Here is a 22,048-nt window from a genome sequence, read left to right on the forward strand (position 1 = left end):
ATTAATGCACAAATAGCCAATTATGGGAACCACAATAAGTCTCAGATTTCAATTTAAAATAATTAACATTTTTGAAATACCAAAAGAGGGGAAAAAAGGTCAGACTCGATTCAGTGAAAAGGCTGATAACTGATGGCTGATTCAAAAGCAAGTACTGCTTGATATTTCTGAAGAGCAAACAGAAGCAAGGAAAAGGACACAGAAAAACCCATATGGCTAAACTGTTTATGTTTTAACCTCATTCCTGCTAAAGGCAACTGATTTCAAAGGGAGCTGGATGAGGACTCGAAAAATGAAAGAAAACAGCTACAGTAAATACCAGCACTCAAAAGAACAGTGTTACAGCCCTCTGTTCCTCAGCACAGTGTGAGTTGGATGGACATCCACCTTTGCTGAATTTACTGCAGCCTGCTTCATGTGCACACATCAGGGTAAAGGAAGCAGAGCCTGGATGTTCTTGATCACACACCAAATCTCACACTGGGAGTGCCCTGAGCTGCTGGTCCCATTTCTAATAAATGGCAAAAATTGGGAAGAAAAGCAACAGTTTACTGTGTTGTTCTGGGAGTTCAGTAGCTAATGCTTGGAAAGCATTATGGAGACATTTTGAGAGTTTTTGTCCATTATGGACAAGCAGGAGTCTATTTGATCTGGGGTCATCCTATGGAAGCTGACTTCACAGAATCAAGAATCGTAGTCATACAATCAGAGAATGACTTAGGTTGGAAAGTACCTTAAGATCACCCAATTCCAACCCCATGCCATGGACAGGGCTGCCCAACCTGGCCTTGAGTACCTCCAGGAATGGGACCCCCACAGCTTCTCTGGGCAGACTGTGCCAGTGCTTCACTGTCCTCTGAGTAAAGAATTCCCTCCTAATGTCTAACTTAAATCTTCCCTCTTTTGGTTTAACTCTACAGCTTCACAATTAAACTTTCACTGGAACACACATTTTAAGGTAAGTTAGAAGTGTTGACCAAGTGTGCAGGTGCAATTAAACCAGTATCTGCAAAAATACTTAACAAATGAAAGTGGGAATTGACTGGAAATCCAAAAGTGAAACATTTAATGTATCATAATGCCAAGGAAATATTTTTCTATTCAACCTAAGCTTCGGACCTTTTGTGTTCCAAAAATACTGAGTATATTCACTCCTACATTTGTATTCAGTAAATCATCAGATTGGGAAATTCAGCTTTGATTAAACTGTGAAATAAGAAGCCAGTGTGCAAAACTGGTAGGATGGAGGAACAGAAACTGATTACAGTAGAAAGATGGGATGGCTTGTTTTTCTGAGAAACTACAAGAAACATCACTGTAGGCTGACATTATAAAAACAAACAAACAAACAAACAAAAAAAAAACAACCCCAAAAAACAACCAAGAGGACAAAGAAAGAAAACAAGAAAACCAGTGTCTGTTTTTTATTTAGAAGGGCAGATACTTCTTAATTTCAGCTTCCCTCCACAGACATTTAATAGAAAACAAATTGGAATAGCAATTATTAAAGGAAAACCATAGTTCAGAGAAAATGACTTGCCTGAGGAAAATCTGCACAACCTTTTCTCTCCAGGCCATTGACTATATAAATGGTGCACTGCTGGCTGCAGCAGTTAATTAAGTTCTTGTGGTTTTGTTTTGTTTTTTGTTTCTCTTGCCTCAGAGCAGATGTGAAGTCTAGTTGCTTCCTTGCAAAAGGAAGTAACCCACCTTTTCTGAGTATCAAGAAGCGATTGAAAATCTTTTGGTATCGGGGGTAAAAAGGCACTTTAGAAAGAAAGTGAATTTTCCCCACTGCAATTAAGACAGAAAAAGAGATACCCCGCCAATTCCCTTATGCACAGAGTGTGAAAGAGCTGCACAGTACCTGTCCGCCAGCGATATCGGTTTATGTGACGTGTATATTGTCTGCACCGTTGGAGTCGGCACAGGCTCTGCCAGGGATCTCAGGACAGGAGATTTCGGTACCGGCGAAAGCTTGGGAGATGACTGCACCACACAGCACTGCAATTTGCTGTCTGTGAACTCTGCCTACAAAAGATGCACACAGACACAGAAAGAAAGAAGTGTAGATTAGCTTCTTCTGCTCTTGCTCACTTCCATCCTGTTCATTGCCAAACCCTCAACACAAGCAGCTAATAAAGAGAAGGAGAAGCTGCAGCTTGCAGTGCAAGCTGCGTGTTCGTGGAGTGGCCAACTCTGCTGTCAGCATTCACAACTTACTGTCAGGGATTCTTTCTTGTGCCAAACCACAGTGGGTAGCACTAAGCTGTATGTGTGATCTGGGAAGATCATGGAGCAACTGCAGGCTGCCAGTACCTTAGGACCTTTGGGGTGCACTCCTGCTGGATTTCTATCATGGCAACTTCTGTTCAGACTTTGCAGCAGAGAGAAAGAAAAGTCACCATCATAAGGGAGCATATGATATTTATCCAGCTATGTAAATAGCAAATTTTCTTTCTTAATTTTTTTCCTCAAAATCTGTATGCCACATGGCATTAATGCTAAAAAAAAACCAAAAACCCACAAATTCAACCAGGGGGACAATTATTTGGGCCTAGGAAAGCATAGGTGTATTAGGTTCATTTTCTTTCTGTCATTTTTAGCATGTCCTTGCCCATGTTTCAACTAAAAGCATGTGATGTGCTCCAAGAGAAGCTCTGAAGCAACGGGAATTCCATTAAGTCCATGAAATTAAGAAAATGGAAAGCGTAAAACCAACTAAAGAAAGTCTCCTTCCTCAATCCCAGTCAATCTTACATGTAAATACTGGCTAATATATCCTGTTCAGACTCCTCTCTTACTCATCTTTTAGAGCTCAGCCTGACAGGCTACAGGGACATCAGTTTGGCACTCATCCTCTAAAGGATGAGCATGAGCAGCAGCACTACCTGGGAAGCTGATCTAAGTTCTCCCAGCCTCATTGAAACAGCGGTGTTATGGAAAATTACACTTGCTAAAGATTTGTCCTGAGTCCTAAAGTGTGTTTGCTTGGGATAATGGTTTTACTGTACATATCCAATGCATCTTTTTATATATGTATGCGTTTACAGAAAAAAATATTTTGCTGGTCTAAACAGACACAATTCCATTAACTTAAGTTTGTGTGACTTCTACGCACTGACAGCCATTAAGCCTACTGTTTCTCCCTGGAAATTTCTGAAATTCAGAGGGGTTCCTGGCATGAACATTCTTTTTAAAGATTATAGGAAACAAAATTCTCTGGTTTTTTTTTTCTCAGTGTCACTGCATATACACCACAAAATTAGAAGCCATGCCCTCAGTAACATTTCAATGTTCTGTTCCAAGCAAAATGAATGAATAAATAAGAAAAAGTGAAGGGGAAGCAGGGAAAAGGAAAACAAAACAAGGAACAGGAGTCAGAAATGCTGGCAGCCATCAGGGACTATGTCTAGAGGATACTTGGAGTGATATTCACTTGCAGGACTAACTCTATCTTTCAAATACTTTGCAGGGGAAAAGCAGCATTTCGATCCAGTCCTGTGATCAGGTTTATTGTAAAAGAAAAGCCTTTTTCTTTAAATCAGTAAGTGCAGCCAGTCACTGCACATGGCCCAGCAGTGAGTTACATGACTCTGATTCTGTGCTGGATATAGATTGCTGCTACCAGTAAAAGTTATGTTGAAGTCTGAAATGCTTGATTCTGTCGATGTAATTTGACAAAACAGAAGCCAATTACTGCGGTTTACTATTAGAGGCAGGGAACGTTGCTTACAAACCAGAACCACTTCTCACACTGGAAAGAATGGGAAGGGTTATAATCAGAGTTCCACATCCCATATTCCATTATATTAAGTGCTCAAAAATCTTTAAAAATTCTCTGAATTGTCTGTAGATTATTTTGTCACACTTATTACATTATGTTCTACCTTTAAAGTAGGGCTTGGATTGGACTTCTTTTTGAGTTGTCTAATAATTGTTCATACTCACACACAGTTTACCAAAAGCTCTAAATCCCACCATCTCTGAAAGTTTAGTAAGAATTAAGTCTAATATTTGATTCGGGCTATTAAGTAAACACAGGAGTTTAAACAAGGATACCACTGTAGTCATCAACATGCTAACTACAATTCTTCCTTAAAATTCAGATGCATATTCGGTGAAAATCCGGCTTCTTTTTGTGATGGCACAGCAGGCAGTTTCAGGCAGCAGGCCATGCAGTCACTAGAGAGAGGACTAAGTCATCCCCACACCCTTGGAAAGATGCTGTTGAGCTTCGCGTGAGCCCTCAGCAGCCCTGAGCTGAGCAGCGTTTGGGGACTGGCTGCATTAGCAGTGAGGCTTCATCAGTTGACTCTTAGTCCTCTGTCTAGTATGCATCAATATCTGAATGCAGGCACATTCATTATTTGCATAATGGGAATATTTAACAGATTTGCACTTTAAAGTCTGCTTGGAGTTTATCTTTTTTTGAGGACTGCTTAATGCATATGTTTCTAACACTGTTAAATTATTCCTTGGAATTGTGTTAAATACACAGCTTTTCAGTTGTACATTCTACTTACAGAAAACTGTGGTACTGTTGTAAAAGGATCGAAAAAAGGATTAGATGTATCAGCAGGGAATGTCTTTATCTTTAAAAAAGATAAAGAAAAAGATGTTACTTTCAGAGCATAAAAATGGAAAAGAAAAAAAAAAAGCAGCAAAGCATTGCAACTACAGTGACACATCCAACAAATCAGAGCAGTTCAGCAGCGCTTGGACCAGACCAGAAAAGACCCCTCCAGAAATGCATACAGAGACCTGATGAGGAACAGTCAAAGCATAAATATGAAAACCTGAGAGACACAATTAAATTTGTTGTGCACACGAAGTACCTTTCAATCCTGTAAACAGTCGTCAGATCATTACCTGCTTCCTTCAGTGAGCACCACATTGTAAAATATGCACTATGAAGTACAGGAATCTTTTTTTTTTTTTTTCCATTGCAGAAACTTCATCTGAAGAACTTTACTTATGCCATACACATTTCGGACCTCCAAATTTTCAGTTACACAGTTGCTGCCCAAGACAAAAAATCACTGAGATGGGATCAAAAGACAAGTCTCTGTAAAACAAGCCCTGTGGACAGTGGTTTGCTTCAGGCATCTGCTGGGACCTGGCTGTTTGCCTGCGTCCAGCAGTGAGCTGCCAGTCAGGGATGAGTTTGGGGGGTTTTCATCACAGGATTTGAGGTCACAGAGACGATCACGTTCCTTGTCCCCTGGGCAGGGAGGGCTAAGAATGACCCGGGCTCAGCTCCAAGCATACTGTCACATGCCCCACAGCCTGCTGGAAGTCACTTCTGCCCTTAGAACTACTTCAAATGTTAATGGAAATTAAGAAAACCTTCAAAGTGGCAACAACTTCTGCCCTGCTCCTCTGCACGTGGTATTTCTCATGATTTTCCTCTCTGGAATGCAGACATTTCTCATTCATTCAACAGGAAGACAAAATATCAGATGCTTTGAATGGCACTTCATGCTTTCCATTTTGGAAAAAAAACTCACATTTTTCAGTGTACAAGTGTGTTTTTCACTTTATTATAGAAAATGCTATGCATTTGGTGTGCATATTTTCAAGCATAATTCACTACCTCCAGCTATAGAACTGCTACTGGATAATCAAAACAGCTAACCTGAAGGCCCTGAGCCCTTGTAAGCCAAAGCAAAACCTGAAATTATGACATAAAATATAATTATGTAAGCGTATAGTGTTTATTTTGCAAATAAAATAACAGAAACATATTTGGCTTATAAGGATGCCCAGGGAAATTAACAGCCATCTGTAGGGCTGTTTCTGCAAATACATGGAATTAGTCTGGCCTTAATTGTCAGGCTTCGTACACACAAGGATTATAGATGGCAAAGATACATACCTTTTTTAACAGAACAGAGGTGGCTCTAAGTCAATTACAGAGGTGCAAGTGAACAAACAACTGTGCAAAGGAAAAATGTTTTAAATTGCAATTTCCTGTGCAAATACATTCAAGAAAATCTCACACTTTTTAAAATAGGTGTATAATCTTGTTTTAGTGAAGTGTATATTGCTGGTTGAACCTACTCTTGGCATTGACGCAACGGTTCCTTGCAGGTACAAACAGTACAGGACAAAGCACAGGCATGTTCCACTACAGATGCAGTATTTTATCCAAGGACAAAGCAGCACAGGGATGGACAGTTGATTGCTCAAAGATAGGCAGGTCGAGTCTGATGTGCTACAGGCAACATCTTTCTCATTTTGCAGGTTGGGCTCATTAAGGAAATGAAGAGCAGTTACTGAATATAGAAAAGAAAAACGACACAGAACAATTCTGAGGAGCCCACTGAGGTTTGGGAGCAGAGGAGTATGGGGACAGCCAAACCTGGTGGCATGCTGGGGAACGTAGCAGTGCAGAGCTCCTTCTTGTAAAATCAGTGCTGTGAACTGTGCCAATGGCAGAGGCCAGCAAAAACCAGATAATCTGGCTTAGTTATCAGCAGGAATTCCTCTCTAGAGGAGCTGTGCTTATTTAATCTCAGGAATAAGACAATCCTGACAAATGAAAGGCTCTGTAGGTTCCAAACCCACCAATTTCCGGCATTTTAATGAAGCTGAAAACAGAAATTAAGGGACTGAGGGAAAAAAATAAAGCATAACTGTGTTCAATTTAAGAGTGAGAAAGAGAAGCCATCCTGCTCAGCTTTTAGGATTTAGTTTTTCTTTTTTCATCTTGTTTCCTTCTGCTGCTCAGATGGCACAGTTTGAGCAGTTTGTTAGTTCGCCTGCCCTGAGCTTTGATAAGAGCACTATTGCTGCCTGCTCAGTGCTGTGAGAGGCCCTTATCTATTCATAATTTGAGAAGGAAATGGGTATCACATCCTAATCCACCCATGTGAAGAAAAATTCATTATATTCAAGAACACTTGAACCTGGGGAGGAACAATTGCATGCATCAGTACAGGTTAGGGACTGACTTGCTGGAAAGAAGCTCTGCAGAGGAGGACCTGGGTGTCCTGGTGGATAATAGGTTGGCCGTGAGCCAGAAGCCTGTCCTTGTGGCCAAGAAGGCCAATGGGCCTGGGGTGCATTAAAAAGTGTGTGGCCAGCAGGTCGAGGGAGGTGACCTGCTGCAGGGAACCTGCTTTAGCAGGGGTGTTGGACTGAATGATCTCTTCAGATTCCTTCCAACCTCTGTAATTCCGTGATTCTGTGAACTCTTTTCAGACTGAGGCTAAAGTAAAAAGGGGAGGAAGTAAGGAAAAGCATCAGTTAGGCATCTGGCTTATGTAAAACTGCATTTGGAAATCTGAAAGGCCATTTTACTCAAGAATACACATTGGCCTTCTTGTGCTGCATGTCCACCAGTGTGCTGAGGGCAGCAGCTGCACCAGCCCCTGAGAGGAGGAAGAAAACCCTGCCTGCTCCTGCCCCACCACTCCAGGAGAGCAGTGTTGATGTCAGTCACTTCCTGAGTCCTACCTTGGGGATGAATTTGTTGTGTAGTGTCAAAACTCCAAGTAGCTCAGAAAACAGAACTGCTCCCTGACCAGAACCAGAGGCCAAGACCTAAATGTCACCACCTGGGGACTGAGAAGGGGAGAGAAGCAGAGCCACCTCCACCATCTATGGCAGATCTGCTGTTCTTCCATTCCCGGAGACCTTCAGGAGCTTCCAGGCTTCATCTGGGATTGCAAATGCAAGGGGACAAGGAAGGGGAAGGACCACCTGGTATCACAAAGGCTGCAGAAATATGAGCAACAAGAGGACAGAGCTGCATTCTAGCATGGATAGACGAAAAAGTGTAAAACAAGATCTTAACCACACCTGTTCTCCCCACAGGAGTGAAAACAGTCTTATAGACAAAGTCACAACCACAAAACAATTTTTAAATAAGGCCCTGGAGGTACCTGTCATGTCACAGGGGCATGGCATAGAAAGGGAGTGAAGGCTCTGCATACCCCAGCAGCCCTGTACATGCTGAGGGCTCATTTCACAGCCTCACATGCCTCTTGCTTGAATGCTCAGGGTGTACCACCATAGCAGAACTGCAGCAGACAAGTAGCTCCTTGTCTAGAATATTTAGCTTGGCAGGTTGAGAATTTACTAAGCTTAAAAGAACATTTGGCTCTTAAAAAAAAAAAAAAAAAAAAAAAAACAACAACAACTGTGAAAATTATCTACAGATAATTTGCTGCTAGTACTCAAAGATTCTTGTTACACTATTAGCTCTCCATTGGGCTGACATATTTTGGAGATATCTGTCACAACTAGAAATAATTAACAGCATTAATTTTCCTTGACATTTGTACTGCACATTAGAATGAAGGAGGCTAGAGGAAGAAAACAGACAACACGACAAGAACGTTCTCCTTCTCCGGGCATTTGTGCAAAACATTCCTCTGGACAGAGTTTAAAATCTCAGTAAAAACACTTATACTTTCCTGATACAACTTTTAAATGGGTTAGAAGGAAAAGAAAATGAATGTTCTCATAAAAGCAAACAGAAGTGCGGGGAGAGAGAGAGAGAATTCCCACCTGAAATGAAAACAGCAGGAAACTAGTGGAAAGTGAGTCAGTAGTTGGAATGTGTTAATTGATATAAAATTAGCTATTTCTGGTATTTCTATCAGAGGGGAATATTAAAAATGTCTTTTCTGCTACAAAAAAAGAAAAACGCTTTCCACACTTTAGGGAACAGTGTGCTTAATTTGGATATGTTCTCCTGCATTTAAAGTACCCAGGATATCCACTGCCCTGCCGCAACACATTCTTTCTACCAGGGTCCGATACCATGTTGTGCTGTTGACATGCAGCCACTGTTCTTCACTCCCTTTGGCTTTATGCCCATTCCATGCACCTTGACCAGAGGCCTTACAACGCACCGGAGAGGCTGTGTGCTGTCAAGAGATGTGCAGTGTCGCTTTGTACACTGGCCAGACACAAGGCAAACTGTTGGCCAAACACTTCAACAGCTTCCCGTGCCTCAGAGCAGAAGCAGAGCTGCTAACACCTGAAAGGGTGTCATACATACGGCTCTCAGTATACGCGTACAGCCAGAGCAGTATTCTGCAGTGCTTTATTTAAAAATACATGCTATAAGATAAACACTGTCACATCCTTCCAGCACAGAGATTTGTTTCTACTTTTCAAACTAAAGAAAGTCAGCACCCGAAACTACTGGAGTACATTGCATTAGCATTCCCCAATCCTGACGAGTGACACACTTAAAGCACAAGTTATCCATTAGACTCGCTTTCCAAAAAGTGATACAATTCTGGACCCTATAATCATTCAGTATAGCTCCTGTCTGCTGTCATATCTTTTCAGTGGCAAAAAATGAATAACGAGGTAGAAAATGTGAAAACAAAAGAGTTCTTGGTGTTTTTAACCACGTGATACCCTAATGGCCAAACAAATTATTTTGAGTGGAAGTAGTTCCCGGTTCCAACAATTGCTCAAGTTGTACCAACCCCAGTTCACTCACTTTACATGACAACAGAAATGGCACGATAGGTAGACATTAAACACTGCCTGAGTGCACGGAGCAAAAATCAGACCAAACCAGCACAGTCCAATAAACCCACGACAGAATAGAGATCTTAATCAGTGATACCATTGCCTAATCAATCTTGGAAAAGGCTGTGTGAACTAAATGCCCTGATGAACCAAACTAGGTGCGAGTCCCACATGTACTGCATCCCAGAATACCTCCTTTTCAAGGAAGGTAGGATTTCTTCTGCTTGTTGAACTGATACTCAGGTGTCAGTGTCAGCAGACAGATTCAATTCACATACATTGAAGAGGGGCAGTTGTGCAGAAATGTGGCATTGAAAACGCCCTGAGGCACTAAATTTGAAGTTTCTAAAGAGGATGGATTTCTGTGCTCAGCCAGGAAAACACTATGTGTTTGTAATCACCCTGTCTACTGCTGTTCCTTCTGTGGAGATAACACTGTGACATCTGTCTCCCAGCTCCATCTCGTCTTTGGGTCTCCCTTGCTCATCTTGCAAAGAACTGATAGGGACTGGAGTTTGAGGATTTGCTTCAGACAACCACCACTGGCATCTAAAAACCAGCATAAGTGAGTCCAGTTGTTTGACTCTTCTGACTTACTATTTGGCTTGGGCTTCCACACGAATGCAGGACTGCAGTACCAAGCTCCCCTCCCCACAGGTCCCAGAAATGTCCTATTGGTAAATTGAGACTGTACCACCTTGAGAATTATGTTCATTCCGTAGTGTCCTCTCTGAGCCAAGCTCTCTTGGGTGCCCCTTGGATGAAGAGCATTCTGTTCCTCTGCTCGCTGCTGCACATCAGCTCTTCTCTGAGCCTTGTCCTGGGCTGAATTCACCCATCCTGGAATGTAGCTGGCAGCTGATGCTATGCTCTTGATGTCTCACCAGATCTTGTAGAATAGGACTAATACTTTCCTCTCCATCAGATACTTTCCTTCCTTTTAGAGTCACTTTACTCAACCCTTCCTACCAGGAGGTGTTGTCAAGAAGTGGCTGCTCCTTGGCTGTGTTCCAGCAATCTCTGGCTCCCAGATGGATGCTTAAGAGAGTTCATGGAAGTGATGTATGTGGCTCAGCCTCTGCTGGAGCTTGGCTTTACTGAAGCCATAGCATTTTGCAGATCTTAACACATAGCAGTTTATGGTTATAGTATAAGCCATATACTATTTTGAAGTAGCTCTGAAGACATAGTAGTAAAGATAAAATCCTGAATCTTTTGTACTAATTTGCAAGGACTAATTTGTGTTGGTATTAGCAACTCTCTTATGCTGCCCTCACAGATAAAGAATTCTGTTGATCTTTGCTCTAAGGATTGTACTTCTGGGTTAATAACACAGTGATTTCAGAGGTTCTGGAGTCAAAGATAGAAATACAGTTATTAAGTCATCACAGCATTTCTATAGCACATCAGAAGGGAGTGCATGTCCTGGCTCAGCTTTACAGTGTAGCTTTGCCTTGAGACTATGTTGGAGAAGACATTTAATTCTTGAAAAGAATTCAGAGTATGGACAATTCAAATATGATGAAAGCATGACAGTGTCCACACTGTCACAGTCCTCAGGATTTCTTTTACTGATGCTGTGAAGGTGAACAAGCTTGAGCAGAACATAACCTCAGCATAGGCTGCCAGACTAGTCAACATCCTCTCAGGAAAAAGTGGTGAAGAAAAATGATGTCATAGTCTTGCTGTAAAATGCAGTTTAAAGACTCCAGCATTTGTTTGGTCTTCGTTTAAAACACAGAAATGAAGCAAACAAAAAGCAGTAGGTGCGTTCACTGGAAGTGGCTTTTCTCCATCTTTGCTGCAAAGTTAGTTGCATTGCTAGAACAGCTAATGCAAAGATATCTTTTTTGCCCCTTGATCTCTAACAGTGAAATCAATGGTGGTCCAGATTGCAAGCACAGCCAACAAAATCAAGTGACATCTTCTGCAGATGAAGGCTTTTGTCACAGAAGAAAATCACTGAAGATGGATAACATGAAGAAGAGGAAATGAGTATTGTGATTCCTGACATGTAAGAGTATCCCAAGTAAGCCATATACTTCCCAATTTGACTGCTCTATATGCATTTTGTAAGGTGGAAACACACCACTAGCCTCACCTGATTATTTCTAGGAATAGGCACTGACAGCTCATCATCCAGTAACATTTCAATCATTTGAATGGAGATTTCAAACCCAGGTACGTATCAACAAAGGCCGTCTATTAACCACATAACATGAACACACATTTTCAAAAGCATCAACATCATATTCACCTGCTGAAAAGTTGTGATAGTTTGATGCAAACAGTGCACTGCCTGATTCTTGCCCAACACTTTATCTTTCTATTGTGATCAGTCTCTAGTTGTATAACAGCAAAATCTGTCTGAAAGTCCTTAAATGTCCAGAATTTCAACCAACTGTGGTCTCCTCAAATGTCAGTACATTGAGGAATATTTTGCATTAATCTTCTGTCCTATTTTTATGGGCTATTAAGCTCTGTCAAAATCCCCATGAGTTTATACAATTTGTTATTCTAAAGGAAAAGAACAGCATAGGTAGGTTAACATCAGTGGAGCTGCAGAAAAAGTAAATGACAAGCTGGACCACTTTTTAGTATGTCTATCCAGAAAGACACTTGAGCTTATTTTCAACCTCAGTGCATGACCTACACCAGTGACTACTGCAGCCTCAATTTGTGCATATGCCTGGAAACTTTGGCCCCCTCATGAATTGGGATCTACCAGATACACAGAGATGGTGACTGCTGCATTGTGCTGCTGTTGTTAGTCTCACCACTGTAACAGTCTGCCCTGAATTGGGTTCCACAAGACAGTAAGCCATTGTCATAGTATAATGTAAAATCTTGGGGCAAGTATTCAAACTCACTAAGCATATACATTTCTGAAATCAAACACTTTCTAATACTTTGTGAATTCAGTGCCACAAAACACATTACAGTCCTCTGTATTTGTCAGGTCCCTCATTACAGCAATCTGACATCAAAGTAAACGTGTTTTTCCTTCTCCCAGTTTATTTCCATCTTTTCAAGAACAGATTGGGATGCTACCTTAAAAGCTACTGTTGTCAGGCACCTTCCATAGCTAATGAGATTAGTCCCAGCCAAGGGATAATCCCAATCGATTAGGGCTATTAGCACACAGCTCAATCATAATTACAGCAGAAATTTCTCCTGTGGACTGAGAGGAAAAGCAGAGTTCTTCAGTTTGGCCCAGGAATGACAGCACTTTGAATGCCAGACAGATACTTTGCCTCTTTGAACAGAGCTCTACTTTCCCATAATTTGTTTACTGCGCTGAGGATCCAGAGAATCCCTTATTAAAGACATCTCTTTGAAGGCAACTGAAGATTATAACGCTGCACTGGACAGTAAAGGAAGAAGGAAATGAGAGAGAGGCTAAATAACAACAGTCCTGCCCCTGGAGATCTGCTTGTGTCACTAATTCAGGGGAAGAAACACACTGTGAAAAAACATCACAGCAGATCTTGATCCCTAGTCAGGGGCTTCTTGCCAGTCCCAGTGGGAGCTTGCAGGTGAGCCAGACTGGGAGCTGTTGATTTCTTGCAAGGAACATTTCCAGCTCTGCTGCCTCCCCGAGCCTCTCCCAGCACCATGTGATGGAAGACAAAACACACTGTTGACTGGCAACCTCTGCTGATGTTACGGTTCCTTGGACATTACAGTTAACTCATTCAATTCAGAAAAAAAGTCTTGAAGCCTTTCTAAATTGTAAGATGAGCAAATGCTGGTCCTGTCAACCGCATAACTGGGGAGTAATCAGGTGTTTAATACTAATGACTCACTATAGTGACTGCTCTTTCTCCTTAGGAGCACTGGGATAGCTGAAGTCTGAGAGCTGATACACTCTACTTTCATGGACAGGTGGGTGTTAATATTTATTTATGCATTAATCTTTGCCTGCTGCTTTAGGACCATTACACCCACGAGCTCAGGAACTGGCTATTCTTGGTGTGGGAATGTGCCTACTTCAGCCACTCTGTAGATGTGAAGGAAAGCCTTTACTTGCTCTGCCTAAGCGTCCATAGTATTGGTGAGGGAGAAAGCACGGTTTCTTCCCACCTTTTTTTTTTTTCCAAACCACTAGCAGCAAAACAGGAGACATCTGAAGGGCAAAATTGCTTTAGGAGCACATGCAAACACTTGGCTCTGCTGATCACAGACATTTTGTAGAGACTGAGCTTTGTCTGAAGTCTGGCAGCTCAGTCACTGATGCAAACACACGAGCTCTGTCCGGATGCGTGTTCCTGAGCTTCACGATTATTGATTCTGACAGTTTGCTTGATTTGAATGCAGCATGAGATGAGTGCCAAATTGCACACAAATTTAGGTGGTCAGAAGCCCACTGTACTTGGCACACAATTTCCCATCTCCAGCAATGCCAACAAGGTTCACAGCAGGACACATGCTCATGCCTTGGTGTGCGTGCCAGATAGCACAGGCAGCTCCTTTCACTTATGCCATCTTGGTAATACCTGGCACATTGCTACATGTGGCCAGGCGATGTTCCAGTGCATCAGAGAGCTTGCAAGACTATAGCCAGGTTTTGTTTTTTTCTTTCTTTCTTTCTTTTTTTTTTTTTGGCAAAGGAACAACGAATGACTAACTTCTTAAACATGTTTTGTAGAGGTTCACCTTCCTGACCTCATGGGCTGTTCCTCCAAGAGGGGGGTTTTGGTCTTGTGTTGCTGAACATGAGATGAATGTCATGCCATATAACAAGCCATAGACACACGGTTCTTCTGTAGCAATGGTTCTTTGGACAAGTTCCAGGCAATAACTCTAATCAGCATGCTAGAACTGCTTCCTTGTCAGTAGGCTTAAACTGCTGTAATGTAAAGGACATCTACCCCCACTGAAATTTTTTTCCTTAGCCCAAAAAAATTTAGCATTTTGTTTTTCAGAGAGTGATACAAGTGAAAATGAACTGAAGATAACACTTTCTACTGTGTTGAGTAGTTTTCAATACAGTTATCACAACAGTTGACTGTCTGACGTTAATCAGCTCTTTTTCTTCTATGATTAATTAACAATTTTCCATTATGATTTATGGCATTTGGGTTGATTAACAGAAACTGTGCAATTACCAGAAAAAAAATCTGAGATTTATGCAAACTGAAATTCATCAGTTTATCTTACCATGTCTTTCTGTTATTGCCATTCCTCTGAGTTATAAGGCTGTTGTAGTATGCTCTGTACAAAGACAAAGCAATTCCTGATAAAACTCTCACAAGTCAATGACTGGACCTCCTTTTTCCTTTCCTTTTTACTAGTAGATAGGCTACAGCAAATTTAAATAGATACGTCTCAGCAGGAGATTTTTTCACTGTTGCGAATAACAGTGAAAAGCAGAGGACAAATCAGTAGATGATAGAAAGCTGTTGATCACATGGGTACCGCTAATGGTTCATCAGAAGAGACTGCTATTGGATCCGTATAAGAATTCTTATCAGAAAATGCCTTTTCATTTAAATCGAATGTGTTACAAAAAAGAATCTATACTTAAAAAGAAAAAAAAAATAAAATTGTTTTTATATTGTAAGAGGAGGTATCAGTATCTAATTTAGAAATGACTTCTTGTTTGGAAAGCTAAGTTCATTGAAACTGATTAACAAACATGACCTGAAACTGAAGCAGTTAAAAGCTGCTGGAATGAAAGCATTCAAAACCAGCCTGTTATTTCTTTACCTTCGATTTGGGCTGTTTCTTTGGAAAGAAAATGTAGACAACTATATTTTACTTCAATTCGAAGTAGAAAAAGAAGAAAAGATTTCCTATCAATTCTGATTATTCAGCTGAGTGGTTGTTACAGTTGGTGTTACAGCTGAAGAGATTATTGTGGTGAAAATAGGAAAAAAAACAAACAGGAAAAGAATGCTCACCTGTATCCAAAGATCTAGGTTCACAGGAAAGACTCCACAGAGGAGGGACTTCCAAAAAGAAACCCTTCCCAATGGCAGACAGCCCTTAAATGGGATCTAGGAAGTCACGCAGCTGAATTGCCTTCACCTGTGCTCCCACAACTAACTCAGTCCTTTCCTCAGGTGATCAATCAGTGGTTCAGGCCATGATTCAACAGTTCCCATACAGTGGTAAATAGAAAGAAAGCTTACTTGCTCTTTTTGCTATCTTTACAATTTGAGACACCCTCTACATAGTCAGAAAACAGCTCAGAAAGCAGATGTTTGCATTTTCAGTTGCAGCTTGGAGGCTTTCAAATGAAATTCCACAGAACAGCCAAGCAGTTACCATCACACTTGCTATCACACTGGAAAAATGTGAATTAGAATTATGCATATATCACTTCATTAGTGTGTTCGAAAGAAAATAAATACACAATAGTTACTCACTGGAGCCTAAATGCAATTGTCCCTACTCTTACTGAAGAAGAGAGATAACAAATTTCACAATTGCTGAGACAAAAAGAATGATGTACGTACTTCTCAGACCAAAGGAAAAGTGATTAATATGTCTTTACCAAAAGACTGAAGTAAAATATCAAAATGATATATCTACTTTCAAGTAGGCTTTAGAATAGAAGTGGAACCTTTTTCTATTACATGGATTACTGTAGAGGAAGAGGAGACTCAGCCAGTACATCCAAAGTTATTGCTCTACGTCTGAAAAGCCCAATGTGTCTATTGTTTGCTTTTATTCTTCTTAGGAAGATGTTACAGCTGCTTACTGCTACTGAGGATATGAAACGCGTTCACTTGAAAAATAAAGTAATAATTTAAAATTAAAAAAAAAAAAACCCCACGAACAAATGTTATTTGCAGGATTATGCAGGTTCTAAAAGATTTGCTAAGGATTTGCCCTCTAGATGTTAGCCAATTTAAAATCTCTTTGCTTGCATTTACCTCATCCCCTCATTTATTCTCATGTTCATTTCAAGCAAAAACTAAAGCTACTGCTGTTGTGGAATTACCATGTTTTTGATAGGAAGGCAGAAAGAGGCTGTAGGTAGCATTTTTATTTTTTATTTTTTGTTAAGCTACAATAACCTTTGTAATCCTCAGGTTATCATAGAATCGCAGGATGGTTGATGTTGGAAAGGAACTCTGGAGCTCTGCTGGTCCAAACCTCTTAACTTGAGGTTAAGGAAGGCAAAGTGGTGGCAACCTATGTTATTCTGGAGATATTTAGGAAAGCTTTGGGCTAAAAATGTTTATTACACTGATTATACAAAAAAAGAAGCACAGTCTTTCACTGCCCCTCCTGTGGTATCCATCAGGTTCAGGTGCTTTGTATTGTCTGGGAGCAACCCCCCAGTACTATCTCTGTCTGTTGATTTCCAGTCACTTATTGCAGATGGCCATCTTAAAGTCCTTCTCATAATTTCATCAGACCTCATTTTAAAATTACTTAACTGCCAAAGCAGTCCCATTTGGAGCACTTCTCCACAAGCTAGACTGCTTACAAATATACTTTATCACTCCATTGGTCCTCCGGAGAAACTCTGTGGTTTCATGGAGGATTTGACCTAAGCTAAATCATTTTGTTTCTGGGATCAGTGTTCAGTGGGATCAATGAATTGACCCAATTCCTGTCACAGCCACACAAAGGAGGATCTATGTGTGCAGCTGTGACACTACCTCATCCTTCAGCTACATAGGCAGCTCTTCATAAGCTGCTATTAAACCACTGTACGAGCACAGCAAACAACGTGTCACAGGGCAGCAGCCTCACGGACTTCAGTTATAGGGCAACAGGGTGTCACTGAGCATTCTCCTGACTGCATCTCTCTGTGGGCCCATGGGTGGTAGAAGAGCCACCATCTTCTGATGTAAATGCCTTTTGGTGTAACTGGCTTCTCAGATGAGCTTGACCATGTGCCAGGCCTGTTATGGAGGCCAGCCCATGTTCTAAGCTCCAGGACCAGCTCTCCTTGATGTGGGAGAATCCAAATTTATGGGCAGGCTTTGTTCATTTAATGATTTCTGCTGGGATGGGGCAGGCGCATGGAATGCTTGAGGACACTTACAAAGGCACCTTAAAACGTACAGAAATGACTAAAAATAATTGTACGTGGCAGGTTTTATCACCTCTCCAGGAAAAAAGCTCATGCCCTCTTGATCCAAACCATCTTCTGACATTGCATCTTTATCGTCATCACAAGTTTTATTAAAAGCCAGCCAGTGAGTCATTCAGTATTTAAAAGCAGTGAATTACAGAGTAGGCACATTGCAGCATTATACACCTGCACTGTTTTCAACTCAACACCTTCCCCTCTTTTTGGTATCTTTTCTTGCTCATGTACACATCCCATCCAATTTATCACAGTGTCCAGTGGTGCATAGTCAGCAGTGGATTTTACCTTCTGGATATTTTCATTTTTTACAGAAATCACTTTCAATTAGTTTAAGAAATAGGAAAGTGTTAAATCATCTGTCACACATTTACAGAGCACACCAAGTTGTTCTGTTTGGCATGCAGACAAAGGGAAAATAAATATTCATTGAGCCTATGAATTTAAATCCCTTAAATCAGGAGTCAGATAAAATATAAATCTAAACATTCACAGTTCATTTTTGAGCATTTTCTCCTTTTGTTTCTTGACTAACTCTGTGTGCCCCTCTACAATGGGCAAATGGGAGCAAATCCCCAAATAGCTGAGTAGCAGGCAAAGCATTTTATATTTTTCAGAGAATGTTAAAATACGATCTAGCAGGCAGCCTCAGAGTCTGACTGCATTCCCAGGCACTCAGTTACCTTGAATGCTAGTAATTCAATACACTGCTTAGAAGAGTGGCACCCACAGGTAAAGCTGTGTGCTCAAGCTACGTGCAGAGCTACATATCAGTTTTTATAGTGCTTTGTGTGTGTACATTATCAGAAGCAGCTATCGAGGGGTGTGAAAGACTCACCCATTATTTTGGCTGCTTGAGTGCAGTGACTGCTTTTAAATGCGTTAAGTCCCCTCCCTCGTTATTAGCACACTTTATGTAACCCAGAAGATGCTCGGATAATTTTCATTTGCTTGAATAAGACGGTGTGCTCCCAGCAGCCTGGCACTGCATGCAGAACTGAGCACCTCCCCTCTGCAACCCGCTCTCAAATGTCTCATACCCAAATTGCCTGAGCGCTACTACGTGCCCCTTTCAATCTTAGCTGGTTGAACATGCAATGCCCTTTTCTCCAGCGGGAAAAAAGATCCTCTGCAATATCAATATTTCAATCTAAAGCATTCCCTGGGTTCCTATGGAACTAGATTTATTGCCTGCTGCTATAAGCCTTTTGTATAAAGGTTGTTTGCTTTAGCAATTGCTGCTCTTTGCTGTTTCTTAGTTTAATATGAACTTAAAGGGCACGAACTTGAAACTGGGAATAAATGTACATTTAACTTGTTTACTTTCTGTTCCTATTTGTATATGTAGGTGTACATGCAACAGACAGGTCTCTCCTTTGAGGAAACTGTTTTGCTAATAACTGACCTTTGCATATAAGCTATCCAATTTGAACATGCAAATACTGTAATTAAGAGGCTGGCTCAGAAAAAAAGCATTTTTTAAAACAACTTCTTTTGAATGCAGGTCATATTTATGGCTTCCGGTTCATCTTTTAATAAGAAATACATGTGTATGTATATTTAATGAAGATGTATAAATAAAAAGCTTCTAATTCTAAAATATACTACACAGCCTACTTATTTTGAGGAGACCTGTTTTACCTTCACTATGTAGTTCACAATAAGTAAAGCATTTATAAACTTGTCTCTAAGAGGTTTTAGAGATTTCTTGGGCAGAGAATACTGGATCTGTATTTGCAGCCAAGCAGAGCAGATCGGTGCTACCTAATGCTCTTATCAGATACTAGTCTTGAACTACATTATACCAACTTTTATTTAGAAATCAGTGCCACAAGGACTGGTTATGGAGCTATGCAAGTTTGATCCGTTTACCTGTCTTCCACTGAAAACCAAAGTGAAAAGATATTTAAAATGAAAGCAAAATAAACTGAAATGATTTTGCACTCCCTTGTTATTTTGCTTATTGCAAGCTTGTAAAATCGTCATGAAAATTTAGCAACTAAAACTGTAATCAGCATTTCTTTATCAAAATAACGACTTTTAATGGGGCATGGAATGAGATTATTTACCTCTCCTCCACTACTCACTACCATTTACTCACTGTAACTAACTTGAGAATTTACAAGGATGCCTTGATGCCTCCATCAAGTTACTGATACTTCTCACAGTCTCGCCAACAGATGACAGCCTTTTGACTTGGTTGCCTTCATTTTATTCCCAAAATTGTAGGTGCTAATGCATCAAGTTCTGCGTTGCTTCAGACTCAGTGTGATCAAGCAAACAGGAGTGCTTACAGTAGTACTGAAATAAAATATTTGTTTCCAATCTGCCTTAAATAGAATATCTACTTTTACACTGAAGGCCATGCATTTTTCATTTTAAAGTATCGTGCCAATAATTTATGCCTCTTAAATGTTGTATCTGAAGTTTTGGAAAAGCAAATGATTTTCCATTTACTTTTCTCCACCAACAGATGGCAGGTGAAGCTCTAGAAATTTCTCCAATGGATCCAGCATGAAATAACATGTAAAGTTTGCAACTATGCAGCCAGCTGTAAATAAATGCTCTCCAATATCTTCTGAGATGTGATCATGGTTTAGCATTAGCCTGTACACCTCACATTATAAAACTTAGCTAAAGGTTACGAATAGTTCCATTTTATATATAAAACTGTACATTCTCATTTATTTTGTCCTACTCCATTAGGTCAAACTGAAGTTGGAACATATAGCCTTTCTGTTTTGGTTGGGAAGGTATTTGACAGCATGATGTAGCAGCTGCTACGTTCATTCGGGAGCTTGGGACTGAGCTTTCTGTAATCAAACAAGAAAGCTCTGCATTCATACCCGTGTCACAGATCATGCTCACTGTAAGCTGGAACAGAATAGCTGTCAGCTTAAGCTTTGATTTCCAATTCCATAAAAGCTAGAAACATGAGAGAGAGAGATGCGGCTTGATGGCAGAAAGAGCCTACAAAAGTGACAAGACTAGTTTTAATAAGCTTCAGTAAGGATGCTCATAATGTGATACTACAATTCTTCACGTATAATGCTGTATTAAACAAAAAAAAAAATCCAGTTCATTTTTGAAATACAGAATGCAGCAGGCATTGCATCATGATAACAAGATATAAGCCAGGCACAGCGTTTAAAGTCTCAATGAAGTGTTATAGAAAGACAGAAATTTTGTCCTGCATGTGCTGTAATGATTTTAAGGACAGCATGCAGTGTGTTGTAATCAATTAACTAAAAGATTTACTTGAAAAATGAAAAAAGTATGCACAAAGCTCATACACTGAGGCATGCAGATCACAGAACGATACTTTTCGCTTCTAGGCAGTCAGCATTACTAAGTATACACTATTTCTCCTGCAAAATGATTTTCTGCCTTGCTGTTGCCCTGCTGTTATTGGCAGTCCAAGTATTGATGACTAAGTGACCACTGGAGCTCAGTTGGTTCTCGTGCACATCACAGTAATTCCTCCAGGCTGACAGAGTAGACAAATTTGGCTGCTCTGATCCCTGCATGGTACACTGGCTGAATACCATTAATCCAATCTATTCACTAATCCTTCCATTTTTATAAGTTAATTTGATTTTGTGAGCTCCACTTTAGCTCTGATCCTTAGCACGTTTTAAAGCTTCCACTCTATGGGCAACAGCAGCAAATCATGTATAAAACCCAAGGCCATCAAGAAGCATCAACGATTAGACACTGAACAACAAAGATCATGCACCTGAGTCAGTGACTATTAATCACTCTATGCCAGCAGTGTTACAGAAGAATAGGGAGGATGTCTGAAACTGCTTCAAATTAACAACAGTCCTTTGGTGAACATGGGAAGTTTGACAGCACACATCGTAACCAACAAATAAATAAATAAAGGTTGGTTTTAGGTGTCCAACTTAAGAATCATAGTCCAGACACCAAAGAGAGGTCAGCTGTTTGAATGTCCTTCTGCAGGAAACCCTGACTATGTAGGAACCTGAACTTACAGCTCTGTTACCTCAAGCAAATTAGGCAGCATGAGTGACCCTTCAGGCATTGTACATGTCTCTGAGTAGGAAACAAACACCAGTACAATTAACAGCAACTTTCCAAGGGTCAGTCCACAGTGTGTAAAACCAGCATGCTACCACTGAATTGCCACTAACACAAAGCTGGGCTGAATATAATCTGACCCTCAAAAGACAGCACGTGTTGCCACAACAAAATTATCAAATATCTGAAGTTATGTATTTCCCTTTAGCTTTCTTTTGTTTGGAGACTCACTCCCTTATAAGTAAACTTTTCATTCAAACCTCAGTTGACAGAAATCTATAGTCAGTGAAACTGCAGGGAAAGGTCTGCACACAGTAACTACTCTTTAGAGAACAGGCTGACCTTTAAGACATTAAACAAAACAAGGAGGGCTGATTGATGCTGTGCAGTACATGCTCTTCAAAATATTAAAACCAAGAAAGTCATGGAGGGCTAGTTTATGAACATGAAGGATGAGAA

General features: G+C 40.5%; 1 protein-coding gene across 3 annotated transcripts in view; it reads right to left on the reverse strand.

Annotated features, from left to right (window-relative positions):
* EPB41L4B (erythrocyte membrane protein band 4.1 like 4B) overlaps positions 1 to 22,048 on the reverse strand; it is a 168,637-nt gene that overhangs the window by 4,636 nt on the left and 141,953 nt on the right. For 2 of the 3 annotated variants that reach the window (XM_031589147.2, XM_090137210.1), the window contains 2 exons: positions 4,527 to 4,595; positions 1,868 to 2,031 (listed from right to left, as the gene is read on the reverse strand). In XM_031589147.2, coding sequence (XP_031445007.2) covers positions 1,868 to 2,031; positions 4,527 to 4,595 — 233 coding nt within the window. The remainder of the gene's footprint in view (positions 1 to 1,867; positions 2,032 to 4,526; positions 4,596 to 22,048) is intronic. The other variant, XM_090137209.1, reaches the window with a different exon arrangement.

Source organism: Phasianus colchicus, chromosome 3, assembly GCF_987193195.1.
Source record: "Phasianus colchicus chromosome 3, bPhaCol1.hap1.1, whole genome shotgun sequence".
NCBI lineage: Eukaryota > Metazoa > Chordata > Aves > Galliformes > Phasianidae > Phasianus > Phasianus colchicus.